Raw genomic sequence first — 17,102 nt, forward strand, 5'->3', positions numbered from 1 at the left:
AGCAGTACTATTCTTTTATGAAAAGATTTCATACTTTTATTAAGTCAGTATATTTTTTACTTTAAGTAGCTATGAGGCTTTTAGATACTTTGCATAATCACAGTCACTGTATACTACAACACTTCTATGGCCCGCAACAGCAGTGGGATGGTGTACACAGAGAAATCAGAATTACAGTTACACTCTTATTCAAACCAAGACTAGGGAAGCACAGTGTCTGCTCAAGGGACGTACGTTTGTGTGTGTGTGGCTTAATATGGTAGTTGTATCTTGCCAGTGTCCAGGGTCTCTAGTGGTGCTGCTTGTGCCCGTATAGGTAGGGCACCACAGTCGCCATAATGCAGTCCATTAGCATTGCATGTGAAGCTTTATTAATGTTGGGCACCTTTCTGATGGTGCTAACTCCTTTGAGGTACTTGGAGGATGGACACTGTCGGGTCATGGTTGCAGATGGCAGTACAGTGGGAGTCGCAGATTTCTTAAGTGATCACGGAGATGTCGGAAGGACTTGTTTTTTTAAGCAACTCACAGTAGTCAGGTGGGCTTCCAGCTCTTGATCAGTGGCTCTTGATGATGATCCTTTTGCTCACAGTAATGAAGGGCCGCCACCCGGGGAGTCAGAGATTCATGCACACCTAACTAGTGCAGAGGTTCACGACAATGGCCCACCTCCCATGGTGCCAGGTTTCAGTCAAATGTTGAGTTCGCACTTACAAAGCCGTTGGGTCTGGGGCTCACAACAGTGCTGGGTCACCAACTTGGTTTGCTATGTCACACTACCTTGTGTTCCTCACATCAGCAAGGCTGGCACTTCAAGCAGCCTATTGGAGTTTATCAGTTTCCTCATGTCGAGCTGGGCAGTAAACATTGCCATCGGTATTGGTGCAACTAGGCAGGGCTAAGTCCCTTACAGCATTGCAGACTCACAGGATCTTGGGTTCTGGCAGTGCAAGGCAGATTCCAAGCTTTCAAGGTAGTATAACGCTCTTCAGTCCTTGACAAATAGTCCCTATATCTTAAATGGAAAACACCCAAGCTTTCACTTTCACTACATGGGTGTGCAGAGCTTCTTCCAAGTGGAAAGATTAACATTGGAAATGTTAGAGAGGTCAGAGTTTATTCAGTCTTTGCCACAGTTGGCCCAACCAAATGTCTTGTCCGATTTGAAAGTACTGCATATTGAATTTTCTTTTCTTTTGGCTACATCTACATCATACATATTTCCTTGTGTATCTGCTACCCTCATGTTGTAAGTTCTCATCCAAGGGGTGATTCACAATATAAAGCCCAGGGTACAGATTATACGCAGGAAGGGGAAGCCCCGGGAGGGGAATGGATTGGCAGTCCATACCATCCGTAGGAGTTGTGCACCATGATCTTGCTTCCTGGTTTCAGCCAAATGATTAGTATTGCTGTTGCCATGTCCTACTATGACGTGCTGGAAGGGGTAAGGATTCCACCAAGAGCAACAAATGGTCTATCCTCCCTTAAGATGAACCCAGTTAGGGTGTGCATTTGACTTCACAGTAGTGGGTGGGAGCATCAGAGGAGCAGCTCAGAGTAACATGCAGGAAAATGGGAAACCACTAACTCTGATTACTGCTTTATGAAGAACCTACATCATCAGTAGTTATGTACACACAGAAGGGACCCCAACATGGGTACCTCAACTCACATGTACCCAGTCACGCTCGTACACACTTGAAATACAATCGAGGAGAATGAGGTTGATTGAACTCCGCATACTATACATCTAAATTTACCAAGAAGAGCCACTAGGCAGTCTCCTCACTGGGATTCAGGTAAAAAGGCTGTTAGTAGTGTCATGGTCGCTCATGGGGACCATGTTAAAAGGAGGACCACTTAGGGTGAACTCCAACCTCCCAGGAGAGTCTATCACTCTATTATAACCAACATGCTATCATCTCATAAAGCACATGTCCGCGAACTTAGGATAAAAGCCTGTTACACAAGACAACATACCATAATTGCTAGCATTCTAAAATAAGGAGTTGGTTTTCACACAGACACAATGCCATGGGACTTTAGAACAAATACTAATCACCTACAGGCTTCCTTAAAAATGTCATGTGAAGAAATAACTGAGGTTCAGAAGTTGATGCAAATCTTTAATTCAGCAGAACTGAAAAGTTTTAAAAAGACAGCTAGGAAAGTCATTGTAATGTTTGTGCTCTTATCCACCCCCACTGCAACCATTATTCCAATAGTTTTGAGAATTACAATTAATATCCACTGTGCATACCTACTATTTCATAAAAGTAACTTAACAGGATGGATATTTGAGATATATTCAGGGCCTCTGCAATTATGCGGCGGGTGGACCAAATTATGCACTAAGTTTGACTAAATAACGCTTCAAAAAGGCAAATTAAGCAGCACATTGTATGATAATTTTACTTCATTATTGTATCAATTTTACATGTGTTAACATTGTCTATTCTAAGATTTATTTTTATTGGTGCTAGTTTAACAACCAAATACAGTACTAAGAGACTGAAAAGTGGCCAGTCAGCCTTTGTGAAGGGCCCTCCATCTTGCAGCAACATGTGCCGCCATGTTTTAGTAGATTTTGATCCTTTTGAGCTGTAAACAATTCTTATTGTTAAAATCAGAAAATTATGCAGCAGATGGTGAACTATGTGGCATGCAAAAATCCCAAATTATGTGGAATATGCCACAGCTACATAACTGCGTAATTCCAGTGATCCTTGCTATATGTGAGAATGTGTGAAAAGTTCATGTTTATTTGTTTTTTTAAACAGGAAACCAGAAAAGTGTTAATTCGAAGAAAAATGAAAAGAACATTGACCGCTCATCTGTTGGTTTGGTAGAAGGCAAAGATCTGGATTCTGTGAACCGACGAAGAAAATGTAGCAGTCCTCCTGCTGAAAAACATAAACCTTTTTGTATCGAGACGACAACACAGCCGTCTGTAAGTAGTTTTACCGTCATTTTAAAATATTTAAGTGCTCTTTGTAAGTATTTTTGTATTTTGATGTCCTGTTCTCACTTATTCCCAGTTGTTGGGAAATACTTCTTTAAAAGCACTTTTTCACCTTAAATTAATTTGGAGCTCTTCATGTCAAGCATAAAAACATAGGTGTGCTTTTCTGTACTTTATATATGCATCAACAAGAGCCACACCCAGTTATTTTCATCCAACAATATGAGAGGATACAGGGTTCGGCCGGCTTCTCTAGCTCTTTCCATTTTTAGGTGGTGCCATTTTTTCACTGTTTTGACGGACCCTCACAAGACTTAGAGTTATGTCTGTGGAAACAGCATCTTGTGAGTTATTTTGTTGTTCATGCCTGATTCACCTAAAATTACAGAGGTGCCATCTCATGTCACTGTTAACTAGAAGGTCAATAGCCAGGGTATCATCATCATCATCTTTATTCGGTCAAAATATATAAGACCATAAAAGCACATGAAACATAAACATATGTATTACATAAAATGAAACATTATCAGTCCTGTTTCATATCTCATCACCTCATATATATATATATATATTCACTGAAAAAACCATAGGTTTCACACATGTTATAGTTAGTGGAAATTTTACTGATAAAAAACCAATGAAATTGCCCCGTTATAGTTAGCGCAGGCAACTATAACTCACGCGACCACAATCCTCTGCTGATGCTAATACTGTATTTAGACACTTATTTGCCCATGTCTTCTTCCATACATTTTTAGCTATACATATATTACAAATATTTTTTTTTCATAAAGACACATATGTCATCAGCAGAGGATTGCGGTCGCGTGAGTTATAGTTGCCTGCGCTAACTATAACGGGGCAATTTCATTGGTTTTTTATCAGTAAAATTTCCACTAACTATAACATGTGTGAAACCTATGGTTTTTTCAGTGAATTTGCAAGGTTTTTTAAATGCTAATTCCTAACTATAACGTGTGTGAAACCTATGGTTTTTTCAGTGAATTAGTACGGTTTTTTAAATGCTAAGTTTTTTTCCCTTATAATAAGCCCTGTACATTTGGTGGCCTACGGCCACCAAAAGCACAAGGGGTGGGGTAAGTGTGGATAGTGTTTTTTTCCATTGTAATAAGCCCAGCACATTTGGTGGCCTTCGGCCACCAAAAGCACAGGGGGTGGGGTAAGTGTGGATAGTGTTTTTTTTTTTTTTTTTTTTTTACCGTACGCTTACCGTAAGCGTACGGTAAGCGTACCCCGCGAAATTGCCGAAAAAAAAATAAAACCGTTTTTGCACTTGGGGGATGTTTGGGGACTCCCTCCACATGACTATGTGGGAGGGAGTTGTCAAAACAGCCCCTTTACATGTTTTTGGGCTTCCGATTTTAAAAATCTCTCTCAGTGCGAGAGACAAAATGGCGGCCGCCGCTTCCTGGTTTCGGCCGATTCGAATGTTTACTAAGATCTAAGAGCCAATCAGAATCGCGCTCGCGCACGCCACCGTACGCTTACCGTAAGCGTACGGTAAGCGTACCGTAAGCTGGCTCAGATATATATATTGATTTAAAGGCTATTTTCTCAGAATCTACTGAACAGATTTACACCAAACCTACAAAAGGCACTTCCTTGACCTAGGGACTACCTCTCTGCCAAATTTTGAGTAATTCTGTTCAGCCATTCGGGCTGTAGCTCGTTCTAAAGGTCCTATGGAAAAATGCATGGGAAAAACGCGTTTTGGGACCCCCCTTTTATCTCAGCCCCCGCTTGACGAATCCCCCCGAGACTTTCAGGGTAGGAGCGGAGCGTAGCGCCCCACCTATTTTGAGAAATTCGCGAGGATTCGTCGACCGGCGCCAAAGTTATTCAAAATAGAATGTTGAGGTTTTCCTATGGAAACGTGGTCCTAACTATAACTACCTACTGGCTATCGCCAGTAGGTAATATATATAATATATATATATATATATATATATATATATATATATATATATATATATAATACAAAATATCAAATGCTAACAGATCGTACTTCAATCTTAAAAACAATTCATTCCATAACAGCCTAAAAGTCATCTATAAGTTAAATTGGCTTATGCCCATTAAAAAAATTCTAAGTACAAGATCATAGAACAAAGTACAGGAGGGTAAGAACCTCAGATCTGGGTCTGCCATACGAACCTGCTCCAGTCGCCTAATCTAATAGCTATTTGTTAAAATTACATATAGAACATCAATGACTAGTATGTTCATTAAATAGATGGACCATTCTCCTTGCATAAAAAACTCTCCATAAAAAGGATTACATTCTTATGCAGATGACGATTGTCGGTAAAGACTGTAAGAATAGATAAGTGGGGCAACATTGATTGAAGTCTAAATGCTTTAAATAACTTAGTATATAAAGTTCTCCAGTATTGGGGTATCTTTCATAGATTCACATGCCTGAATCATTCCCCGTCGTCGGAGTGGGAGTCCGACGGTACATAAAAAAGCAATAATCATGCACATAATAGCCATAATCTAGATAACCTAGAACCAGGAAGTAAAGTAGCCATAAACTACAAGGAAAAAAACGTCCACATCTACGACTTGTCCAAGTCATTATATACAGTCCAAACTGCAGCCAATCAGGCGACAGCACCCTCTAGACTGCTCTCTTCAGAGGCTGAGGCTCTCAGATTTGCTACCGCACGTCGTGTGAAGGGAGTCTCCCTGAGCTCTGCTCAGTACTCTTCTATTCTTCTGGAATTTCTTCTCTTCAGGATGTCCTCTTGAAATGAAAATCTCTCTTTAGACCTTGTGAATCTTGTGGGAAGCTCCGACTGTTTTCTGAAGATCCTCACAAGAAGTGCATTTATTGAATTTATCCTGATCACCAGGTGAGAGATTGTAAGATATGCAGGACCTTCCCTCAGAAAACCCTCAGAGATAGAGAAGGCCGTCTACTTCTGTGGCTACAGAAGATTAAGGATCAAGACAACTCCTTATCTGAGGTGGGAAGTATTGCCTCTGGATCATCTATGTCCTCTAGGAAGAGGATGGCTGAGGAGGATCTGTCTTCTCCTGGGGCTAAGGTGTCGAGAAAAACACAACCCCCTAAGGGTTCTGATTTGCCTTCCACCTCAAAAAAGGATTCTCCACCTTCAAAGAGTAAGCTTTTGCCTACTACGCCCCCTAGAATGACTGTGAGGTCTCTGGCTTCAAAATGACTTCCTGAGAAGGATTTACCTCAGAGAAAAATCGACGTCGACTGTTACTTTCTCGTCGCCGAGACCAAAAATGATCATGTCATCAGCTTCTTCTCCGTCAACGCTAGTCTCTTACTCTGTGAAGCCCATCTCGTCGACGAAGGAAATGACATCTACCGTCGACGCCCCATCGACGGCGAAGGTTAAAAAGATTGCCTTGTCGACGGCCGCCACGTCGTCGAAGATTGCCTCGTCGTCGAAGACTGCCTAGTCGTCGACGAAGACTGCCTAGTCGTCCACGAAGACTGCCTCGTCGTCGACGACCACCTCGTCAACAAAGATTGCCTCGTCGGCGAAGACTGCCTCGTCGTCGAAGATTACCGTGTCATCGACGACAACTGCCTCATCGACGGTTACTTCCTTGACACCAGCTCAATCGACGACGATACCGTCGACGGCCCCCCCGTCGACACTTCAATTGTCATCTTGCACAGAATTGCAGGTTTGGTCTGCATCTACGGCCACGGCCTCCTCTGCACCGTCTACGACAACATCTTCTTTACTACAGAGACATGGTTCTTCGTTGGAGGCCTTCTCTCCATTGCATATCTCCCCTACCAAAGTACCTATTGAGTTACCAGAGCAATTTCTGGACTCTGGGGAGGATGATGAGGAGTCCGAAGAGGATGACCGATTTCGCACTGCCAGGAGCCCTTCGGAATTGCTTATTAAATATCAGGAGGCTGACCAGGAGGAGGATCCTTTCCCGGAGTCTGTAGCTCCAGCTCCTGACACGATACCTACAGCACAGATGCCTTTAGCTCTGCCAACAATCTGCATTACATGTTGGACGAATGTTATCGCTGTTTTCCTCCATCTGAATTGGCAGAGTCCATTGCATCGACACCTATGCCTCAAGTTTCTGGCTCTTCTTTAAGGTCTCCCAGACCACCTTCTCCAGTACCGTCTCATCATTCCCATGACGTTAACACCACTGACGATGATAGGAAAGAAGGAGAAGTGGACGATAGATCTCTTCTTACAGAGTGGAACGACTACCAAATTCAAACTCCGTCCCCTTCAACTCCAGCTCCCATTGACTCTCCTCCAGTCGATATCGGAGGCTTTCATCTCCTTATGGAAAGGGCAACACAAAGGTTCCTTCTACCGATGGAAACAAAGAAGGATGAGTGCTTCCTCTACGATTTTAAGGATCAGCCAAGGAAACAGATGCGGACCATTCCCATTATTGATTTCATTTGGAAGGAAGGATTAAAGGTCATGGCAGCACCTGCTTCTATTCCTGCGGTCTTGCCTCAACTAGACAAAAAGTATAAGGCACCGGATAACTCACCTGCATGCCTCATAGGCCAGCCGAAAGCGGACTCTTTTATTGCCCAAGCGGCACAATGACGAGCTAGAAACCCATCCTCTCCAATCACATGCTCCTCCAGACAGGGACGGCAGACGACTGGATGCTATTGGGAAGAAGGTTTCCACCATGGCAGCGACGACCGTCCGTGCTGCTAATTCGCTGGCCATATTAGGTCGATATGACAGACAGATGTGGTCGGACATCTCTCCCTACATCAACATGTTGCCGAAACCATCAAAGTCTGAGGCCTTAAAGATCTTACAAGAAGGGGAGCATATCTCTGCTGAGATAATAGATTCGGCCGTGGATGTTGCATCCACAGTATTTAGGCAGCTAGCGGGTGCTGCAGTTCTGCGAAGGCAAGGCTGGCTGAAATCGACATCTTTTCGCCAGTAGGTTCAGGCAAAGATTATTGACATGCTGTTTGATGGGGAATCACTATTTGGCCAGCATGTCGAAGAGGCCCTTCAGGCCATTAAAAAAAGATACAGAGACAGCAAGATCTCTCGGTACTCTTCAATTTCGCATGCCACCCTTTCGGAGTGCTAAGGGACGCGGATCCTTTTCTAATAGTGGAGGCTACAACTAACAAAGGTCTTACCAGTCCTTGCAGGGCAATCAGCGATATCAGTCCCAAAGACAACAATCATACGGACAGCGAAATACCTCCTATTCGCAAGATAAAAGAAGGCCTTCCTACCGTGGACGGGATTCAGCTAAAAAGCAATGAGAACCGCCACCTCTTCTACCGCCTTCCCCTTTAAAAGTTGGAGGATGAATCTCCCAATGTTACTCGAACTGGTCCACTATCACATCAGACAAGTGGGTCCTGGACATCGTGGCCACAGGCCATGTTCTAGAGTTCATAAAGATTCCTCCAAACTCTCCTCCCAAGGGACCACCTCCTGCTCATCTCAAGGAGATTTTTTCCCAAATAAATTTGATGATTCGAAAGGGAGCGATTGAAAGGGTTCCTCATTTACAAAGAGGAACAGGATTTTATTCAAGATTTTTCCTGATAATGAAAAAGTCGGGAGAATGGCGCCCCATCTTTGATCTTCGCTCCCTCAACATATACCTGAAGAAATTATCCTTCCGGATGTTAACGCTTCAAGAAATCCTTCAGCTCCTCTCAGCGGGGGATTACATGGCCACCCTCGACCTCCAAGACGCCTATTTCCATGTGCCAATCCTACCCAGACACAGAAAATTCTTGCGGTTCAGAGTAGCTGGCAGGGACTTTCAGTTCAAAGTCCTTCCTTTCGGACTACGTTCAGCACCCCGTGTATTTACCAAGGTTCTGGCACCAGTGGCCGCACACCTTCGTCTGGAAGGGATTCAAATCTTTCCATACCTGGACGACTGCCTTATCAAGGCGAATTCTTTTCCAAACGCAAGCGCACACATTCAAAGAGGTCTGTCACTTTTCCAATCTCTAGGTCTCTCCATCAACCTCGACAAGTCTCATCTTGTTACATCACAAAGAAAGACCTTCTTGGGAGCCACGTTAGACACTCAGCTTACCAAGGCATTTGTTTCAAACGAAAGACAACAAAATATCTGCAAGCTAGCCTGCCTTTTACAATCAAAAAGGTGCGTTTCAGTCCGGCTGTTCAAGTCTTTTTTTAGGGATGATCTCTTACTGCATCCCTCTGATACCCAACTGCCGTTTCAGAATGAGGCCCCTGCAAGAGTAGCTCTACCACCAATGGTTACAGATTTCGGGGTCGTTCGACGACCTCATTCGCATCACTCCTCGGATGCGAGAAGCCTTACTCTGGTGGACTCTAAGAAAGAACGTGAAAAAAGGGTGTGTATTCCTGGTAGAAGTTCCAGATTTCACCATCACCACAGATGCATCCCTCGAGGGATGGGGGGCACAGCTTCAAGGAATGACAGTCAACTGCAAGTGGAACTTCCAGCAAAGGACGTGGCATATCAACCTTCTAGCATTATGAGCCATCTTTTTAGCCCTAAAATCCTTTTGAACCATCATCCTGGGAACTTCAGTACTAATTTGGACAGACAACACTACAAGTATGCACTACTTGAACAAACAAGGAGGAACAAAGTTTGCCCTTCTCTCTCTTCAAGTCCAAGAAATCTGGGACTGGGCGATACGACACAGAATCAGCTTATCAGTGAACCATGTTCCAGGAGTCTCCAATGTCCTAGCGGATTCCCTCAGCAGATTGACAGTATCCAATCACGAGTGGGAGTTACATCAACCAACGTTGAATTGGGTCTTCCAGGAGTGGGGTCGTCCCGACCTGGACCTGTTTGCGCCCAATCAGAACCGCAAATGCCCATTCTTTGCAAGTTGGCTTCCCCACAAGGGGTCACGCGGGAATGCGTTTTCGATTAATTGTTCGCAGATATATGCTTACGCCTTTCCTCCGATACCATTGGTTCCCAGAGTTCTCCGGAAGATGAAGAAAGAACCTTGTCGCCTGATTCTCATCGCTTGCAGATGGCCTCGCCAGTTCTGGTTTACCGAACTTCTCCTTCTCTCAGAATGCGATCCCATTCAGTTTCGACCAATACCGAACCTCCTATCCATCCGGAACATACAGATCTGCCACCCGGACCCTGCCTCTCAGAAATTAGCAGCCTGGCGCCTGAACACCTTGAATTCGCACATCTGAACATTCCTATGGATTGTAAGGAAGTGTTGGCCAACGTTCGAGCACCTGTCACTGTTAAAACGTACAGGCTTAAATGGAAGAGATTTTGCAAATGGTGTCAATCTACCAATATTCATCCAATTCATGCAAAACCGGAACAGATTTTACCGTTCTTTTTACACTTGGCAAGATCAGGCCTGTCCCATTCTACTCTGAAAGTATTTTTGGCAGCTATTTCAAGGTTTCGGCAAGACGGTTCCAATTCTCTCTAATCGGCTAGGATCATTCCGCAGTTCTTCAAAGGATTGTTTCGGATGTTTCCTCCTATCCGGCGCCCACCTCCATCCTGGCATCTTAATGTGGTGCTTGCACAACTCATGCGGCACCCCTTTGATCCTATTCATAAAGTGGATTTGAAATTTCTATTGTGACAAGTGTCTCTGCTATTGACTTTAACATCAGCTAGGAGAGTCAGTGACATTCAAGCTTCTACTGTTAATCCACCTTTTCTTCAATTCACCTCGAACTCAGTAGTGCTACGCACTAACCCCAGTTTTCTGCCTAAAGCACCTTCGGACTTCCATCTCAAAGAGCCTATCATTTAAAAAACTTTCCTAATCCTCAATCACATACAGAAAGAACTTTTCTAATATTAAGGGAAAGCAGATGTCTCAAGTTCTATTTACAACGGACTTCTACAATCCGTAAATCTGACCAGCTATTCTTGGCCTACGGAAGGATGTGGCAGGGACATTCAGTATCCAAGCAGACTATAGCTCGTTGGATTTCTGTCGCAATTTGCCTCTGCCATCAGCAAGCAGGAAGACCATTGCAAACAACTCCGAGAGCACATTTTACAAGAGCAATCTCCTCTTCTACTGCTCTCTTTGCGGGTGTGCCTCTTCATCAAATTTGCAGAGCTGCAACTTGGTCCAGCACACACACTTTTACTAAACACTACTGTTTGGAAGCTGCCAGTGATGCAGATACGTCAGTGGGACAAGCGGTTCTCCGTAATTTTTTTAAATAAGGTGAGCCTTTGTTCTTCCATCCTCCTCTGTACTGTTTCTCAGACGCATTTCAGACATGATTATTATATATCATAGCATTGCCCTGTATATACATATATACATGTATTATGCATAGTATAGCATTCTAGGTATGTTATTACATAATGTCTTTTGGACATATGTTTATGTTACAAATAGCGTCTTGTGAGCATTATTGGCGTACTGCTTTCTACTCTGATTCAGGCATGTGAATCTATGAAAGATACCCCAATACTGGAGTAGAACAATAGTTACTTACCTGTAATCTGTGGTTCTCCAGTATTGGTATCTTTCATAGATTCACATGCAACCCACCCACCTCCCCTCAGAGGCTGGTTTATGCTCTTATCACTTGGTTCACTCGTGTGCGGTAAAATCTGAGAGCCTCAGCCTCTGAGGAGAGCATTCTAGACGGTGCTGTCGCCTGATTGGCTGCAGTTTGGACTGTATATAATGACTTGGACAAGTCGTAGATGTGGAAGTTTTTTTCCTTGTAGTTTATGGCTACTTTACTTCCTGGTTCTAGGTTACCTATATTATGGTTATTATGTGCATAATTATTGCTTTTTTATGTACCGTGGGACTCCCACTCCGACGATGGGGAATGATTCAGGCATGTGAATCTATGAAAGATACCAATACTGGAGAACCACAGATTACAGGTAAGTAACTATTGTTCTTTCCTCCACTTCTTGTAGAATTTGCAAAGAGTACGACATTCATGTCGTCTGTGTTGAGGCATTATCACAGGGACAATTTGATAAGTTAGGGGACCAATCGTTTGGTTCAGGGAAGGTAACCATACGATGGAAAGTGTCCATTCTAAAACAAGTTAAAGCATATCTGTGCTTTTGATGTGGAACACGTCTAAGATATAGTTGCATGTCATAGATGGTTAAGATAAGCTGGTTTCTTAAGACAATAGGTCTTAACAGTTCTGCAGACATCCTAATGTTCTCGAGATGGGCCAAACAGTCAGCCTTTAGGTCTTTCCTCTTTAATTCGACTAAACATTCAGGGTTAGTAAAATATCCTGGATGCCCCAGATCCTGACAGAAGCACTCTATGTATTTTAACCAATTGATCCGTGCATATTGGGTTGAATTTAAGCAATCCCTGATGACAAGCTGATTCAGAGCAGTGTACTCAGACAACCATATTTTATACCAGAGCAGGATCGGTTGGGTCTTAATTAGATCCACAAGAAACAATACTCCCAGCTCTGCATGACAGACAAAAGTTGAGGTGGATTTGGGAGTAGCAAGTAAATATCTTAAGAATTCGTTCTCACTAGTTGCATTGCCGTACAATTTGCATAACCTCATATGCCTGCCCCGTATACTGCTTTGCTGATGCATTTTGCCTTGTAAATGGTAAGCATTTCCTGTGGCGTGTTAGTACCCAGTCTTATGGCAAATTTACATAGGTCCATGTAGGCGCTTCTAAATAGCCAAGGATTCTTTGGGCGTCTCTATTTTAGAGTAGCCTGCACCTCTTTATGAACTGAACATGGTTTGTCATACCTAACTGAACCGTCTTTGGAGATCATGAATAAGGCAAACGTATAGCACATTTCATGTAATGTAGGGTCGCTAGTGACAATTACATCTGCTGGTAGGGTGAGTGACATTCAGGTCCTTCGTACCAAGGAGACCTTAACAGTATTTCACGTTAATAATGTATCTTTGAGGTTTTGCATCTAATTTTTAGCTAATATTATTTCCTAGTTTAATATAAATCAGGTATTCTTATTGCTTTAGTTCTTTCTGAACCCAAAGGCTTTTGCTTCACCCTGGAGATATAAAGAGAGGACTGAGATCACCTAGATGAGACAAAAGATTTCAAAATCAAAACCGCATTAGAATTATGGGGCTGTGTGATCTGGCTATTCATTATCTAGGCAGTCTGTTGCTCGATAAATAGGCTGCTACTTAATTGCAGATTAACAAAAATCTACAAGCCACTTGCTGGGCAAACCCAGGTTTCATTGCCCTAGGGAAAAATCAGCCAGTTTTGTTTCTAGAAAATGTTTCTGTACCTATAATACCTTAGATGGCAACTTGAAGAGCTGTTGTTATCTTTGACAGCCACTTCTATATTGGCTTGGATCGCAGGGAAGATACCATGATAGGACAAGCCTCCTTACCAAGTTTATTTACATAAAATCAATTTTTAGAGCTGCAAAAGTTTACTTCTAGTTCAAGATCTGGGTATTTTTTTGAAATCATAAACCACTTAGCCTCCACCCAGAAAGCCAACAGAGTAGATGCATTTTGACTGATAAAGAGAAATTTGTATTCTTCTAAAATTAGATACCTGAAGCTATAACAATATTCATACAATACTTAAAACCTTGAAGCAGCCTGTTCAGATCATCTCTTTATATGCAAAACAATGACTAGGTTGCCAGATTGTTTTTTGTTGAATGTGTGTGTGTTTATGTTTTTGTCTCTACCAAATTTATCTACTAGTGCTGATCTGGAAGTTACAAATGGATACAAACTAAAAAATATACATTTACTGATATGTTCTTAGAAATGTAAAAAATAATCCTAATTTTATATATTTTCTTGGATTCCACAATAGGCAGAGATATTTTTAATGGATTGTAAGAAAGTATTCATGATGAAGAGCTAGAATTAAGAGTACATATCTTTTCTACTCTGAAACCTCATAATTGTTGGGGTCTGCAGATGAGCCACTTTTATTGAAATATTGGCCTGAACCGTAAATGAGGTAGTAATGCATTATAGGTGTCAACTCAATTTCTGTATGATTTAGCATTTTGGTTGAAGCTGTTTCAAGCACTCCACTGCCTTATGCAGGCTTGGAAAATCCTTCATGGGAGAGGAACTAATTAGTCCTTCAACATGTATATGGACTTGCATGACAATAAGCTGCACATACAACCAGGCATTTACACATATAATAGTCAATGCTATTAAGAAGTTGCATTCAGTTTCCCTATGTAAGCCAGCTTCTGTTGGTTTATTTTCAAGTATAGATCAACAACAAAAGAGTGTGTCCATCAGATGTGAACAAGTGCAGAGCAATTTAGAAAAGTGAATCACTATGTTTTTAAAAAGAACCCTCACTCACCAACCTAGTTGGTGACATGCTTCATCATTGGGTTCCCACCGGAGAGACCGAATGTCTCCCCGGTGTGCTACGACGCCTGAATTACAGCGGAGCTGGTTTTTTGTGTGTGGATGCAGTGCAAAGGGTGATAGTGTAAGTTTAAAATATGTCACAGTTTCAACCAATAATGAATTTTAATAGTGGTAAACCGGACACAGTTAAAATGGTGTGGCGGACGATAGGAACTGGTGATAATTAGACCAGCTACGTCCTAAATAAAGTGCATAGTGAAAAAAGTGGTCAACATGTTTCTGCTTCTTGCGTCAGTGCACGAAGCATTCGTCAGGACCTAAAGTGAGACCACCACGGCGGTATACGCACGCTAAGGCGTACCCTAACCTGTGGGGTCAGAAACCGCTTAAGACTTACGGTCGAGTTTACCCTTCAGCAATTTCTGAGAGGTTCAGTTGTGATGTTCAGTTTCACTACATGAGTCCGGGTGGGAGGCGGGACTTATAGTCACACTTACTCCAAAGTCACCAGCCCTCTGCAACACCTATTTGGCCCTCCTGCGGACTCGGATGTTATTTAGGTTTATTTTCAAGAACATTTCTTTCTCCACCAAAGAATCAATCTTCAATAGCAGCTGGTGAACATTGAAAATAGTGGGACATTATAAGATGCCTGACTTCATTTAGTGAGACGTGGGGTTGACACTAGCTGTGGAAAATATTCGAGCAAAATAAAATGCCAAATTATGTATTTTACAGTTACCATAAAATTGGCAAAGCATCCTGATATTCCAAAGGGGCAGTCATGCAATATTCCTGTAATTTGTGCTCGGCCAGGCAAGCCTTACCCTCTCCTTAGTCGTTGGAGGTAACCTAGCCCAAGAAAACATAGAAAATAGTAGCAAAGCAGTGGATTTTTTTGCACAGCTTCCCAAAACATTAACTTTAAGGTTGTATGTATTACATGTAAAAATACATTCTGTCTTTGCATATCACATGGCCAATAATTTTCAAAATGTGATTAGAATCTTCCTTCACTACATTATTCTATCCTGTCCCTTCCACATAGATCCTTAGTCACAACTCATGACTTGAAATCTACTTGGAAGGGACTGGCTGAAAAATCTCACAATTTCATATAGTTGACAGCAGAGCTTTACTAACCTATAGGCCCGTACAATTGCTCACTTAAATAGAACATACAGTATTAATCAGATAACACTAATCTTGAATGTTCAGGCTTCTGGCAGTAGTAGTGATAACATCATAGAATGAATTATCAGTGAAAATGATGTTCCTCCCACAAGTCATGGATTGGCAGCCATATCAGTAAGTGCCCTTTGGTTACCAAGTAACAGTTTGAACTATCCTTCAAATACTATCAGATCTAATTGGATTTATTGCATGCACGCAGTGTACCTAAAGCATCACCTTGCCATTTTCTCAAAATCTAGGCATTTTAGTGTGGAACACAAATTGTCGTTTTAGATAGACAAGCTCTGTTCACACTAACAAAAGCTTACCATTTACATGAAATACTAATTTTGCCCTGAAATGACAGATTGTAATTTTTTGTAAATATAAGCTTGGTCCCAGCATATCATCTTGTCGTTGACCAGATACTACCACAGTCACACTAGGACAGATTTGGTCATTCATAATCATAAACCATCACCAAATAACAGTCCATTATATCATATAACAAGATTCACCAGCATTTGGTCACAAAGAAGCCCAATAAGTCAAGATAGTCATGTTTAGTGAAACTAGCACATTGTGCAATGGATAGCCACTATGTTGCCAAGAAAATCCAGAGTGCATTGAAGAATGAGTCGCTGTTATTCCAGGTATAGCTTGAGTGTTCACAAGAATTTGTGACTTTTATTTCACGCATAGCCACAGTTGGCACAGATGCCCATTAGATTTTAAGGATGTGCCATGACTGTCATGCTTTCCCACAATGTTGCCACAAATGACCAAAATAAGTAGGATAGAACATTATTTATTTGGTGAGTGTTAGATTTGGGGGTCTCTAGTTGGCAGAGGTAGGTACCTTTGTCCAAATAGGGACCCTTGCGTCTAGTCAGGGTAAGGGGGGTTCACTCCTAAAATTACCCCTGCTCATCCCCTTGGTAGCTTGGCACGAGCAGGCAGGCTTATCTCAGAGGCAGTGTGTAAAGCATTTGTGAACACATACACTAATCCAGTGACAACACTACAGATGGACACCACACAGGTTTTTCTTATCAAAAATAGGTATTCTTTATATAGACTTATCACAAGACCACAAACGACAAAAATCCACAGTACTGTACTTAAAGATGATAGAAATAGCTCAGTTCTCTTAAGATGTAAAATGCAACACTTTGAGTTCAATGTACCTTTGGATGCGTAGCGCTATACAACGAAAGTGTTGCAGGGAAGGTGATGCGTCTGTTCCTTACTGCGCTTCCGTGGCGATGCGATGAAGATCCGGTGCAATGAACAAAATGGCTTCGTCTTCTTGATGCGACACGATGCGTGCACGCCCGACGGCTGTGCGGCTACTCAACGATTCTTGGTGCGACAGGCCCTGCGACACGCTTCTCCGGTGATGCGGCGGCATCTGATGCGACGTCGACCCTCTTCTCTGGCGATGCAAGGCGCTTCTGCGATGTGACAGCTGCAGCGGCGACACCCTTATTTAGTGATGCGATGACAGCGGCTGCTGCGGCGACACGCTCCTCCGATGATGAGATGGCGTCTGATGCGACGTCGACACTCTACTCCGGCGATGCAAGGCGCTTCTGCGTTGCGAAGCGACAGCGGCGACACA

General features: G+C 42.6%; 1 protein-coding gene across 2 annotated transcripts in view; it reads left to right on the plus strand.

Annotated features, from left to right (window-relative positions):
* The window catches only part of SENP7 (SUMO specific peptidase 7), a 991,910-nt gene that overhangs the window by 249,818 nt on the left and 724,990 nt on the right, over positions 1 to 17,102 (plus strand). For both annotated transcript variants that reach the window (XM_085622390.1, XM_085622391.1), the window contains exon 6: positions 2,784 to 2,953. In XM_085622390.1, coding sequence (XP_085478516.1) covers positions 2,784 to 2,953 — 170 coding nt within the window. The remainder of the gene's footprint in view (positions 1 to 2,783; positions 2,954 to 17,102) is intronic.

The sequence above is a fragment of the Triturus cristatus genome, chromosome 8 (genome assembly GCF_964204655.1).
Source record: "Triturus cristatus chromosome 8, aTriCri1.1, whole genome shotgun sequence".
Taxonomy (NCBI): Eukaryota; Metazoa; Chordata; class Amphibia; order Caudata; family Salamandridae; genus Triturus; species Triturus cristatus.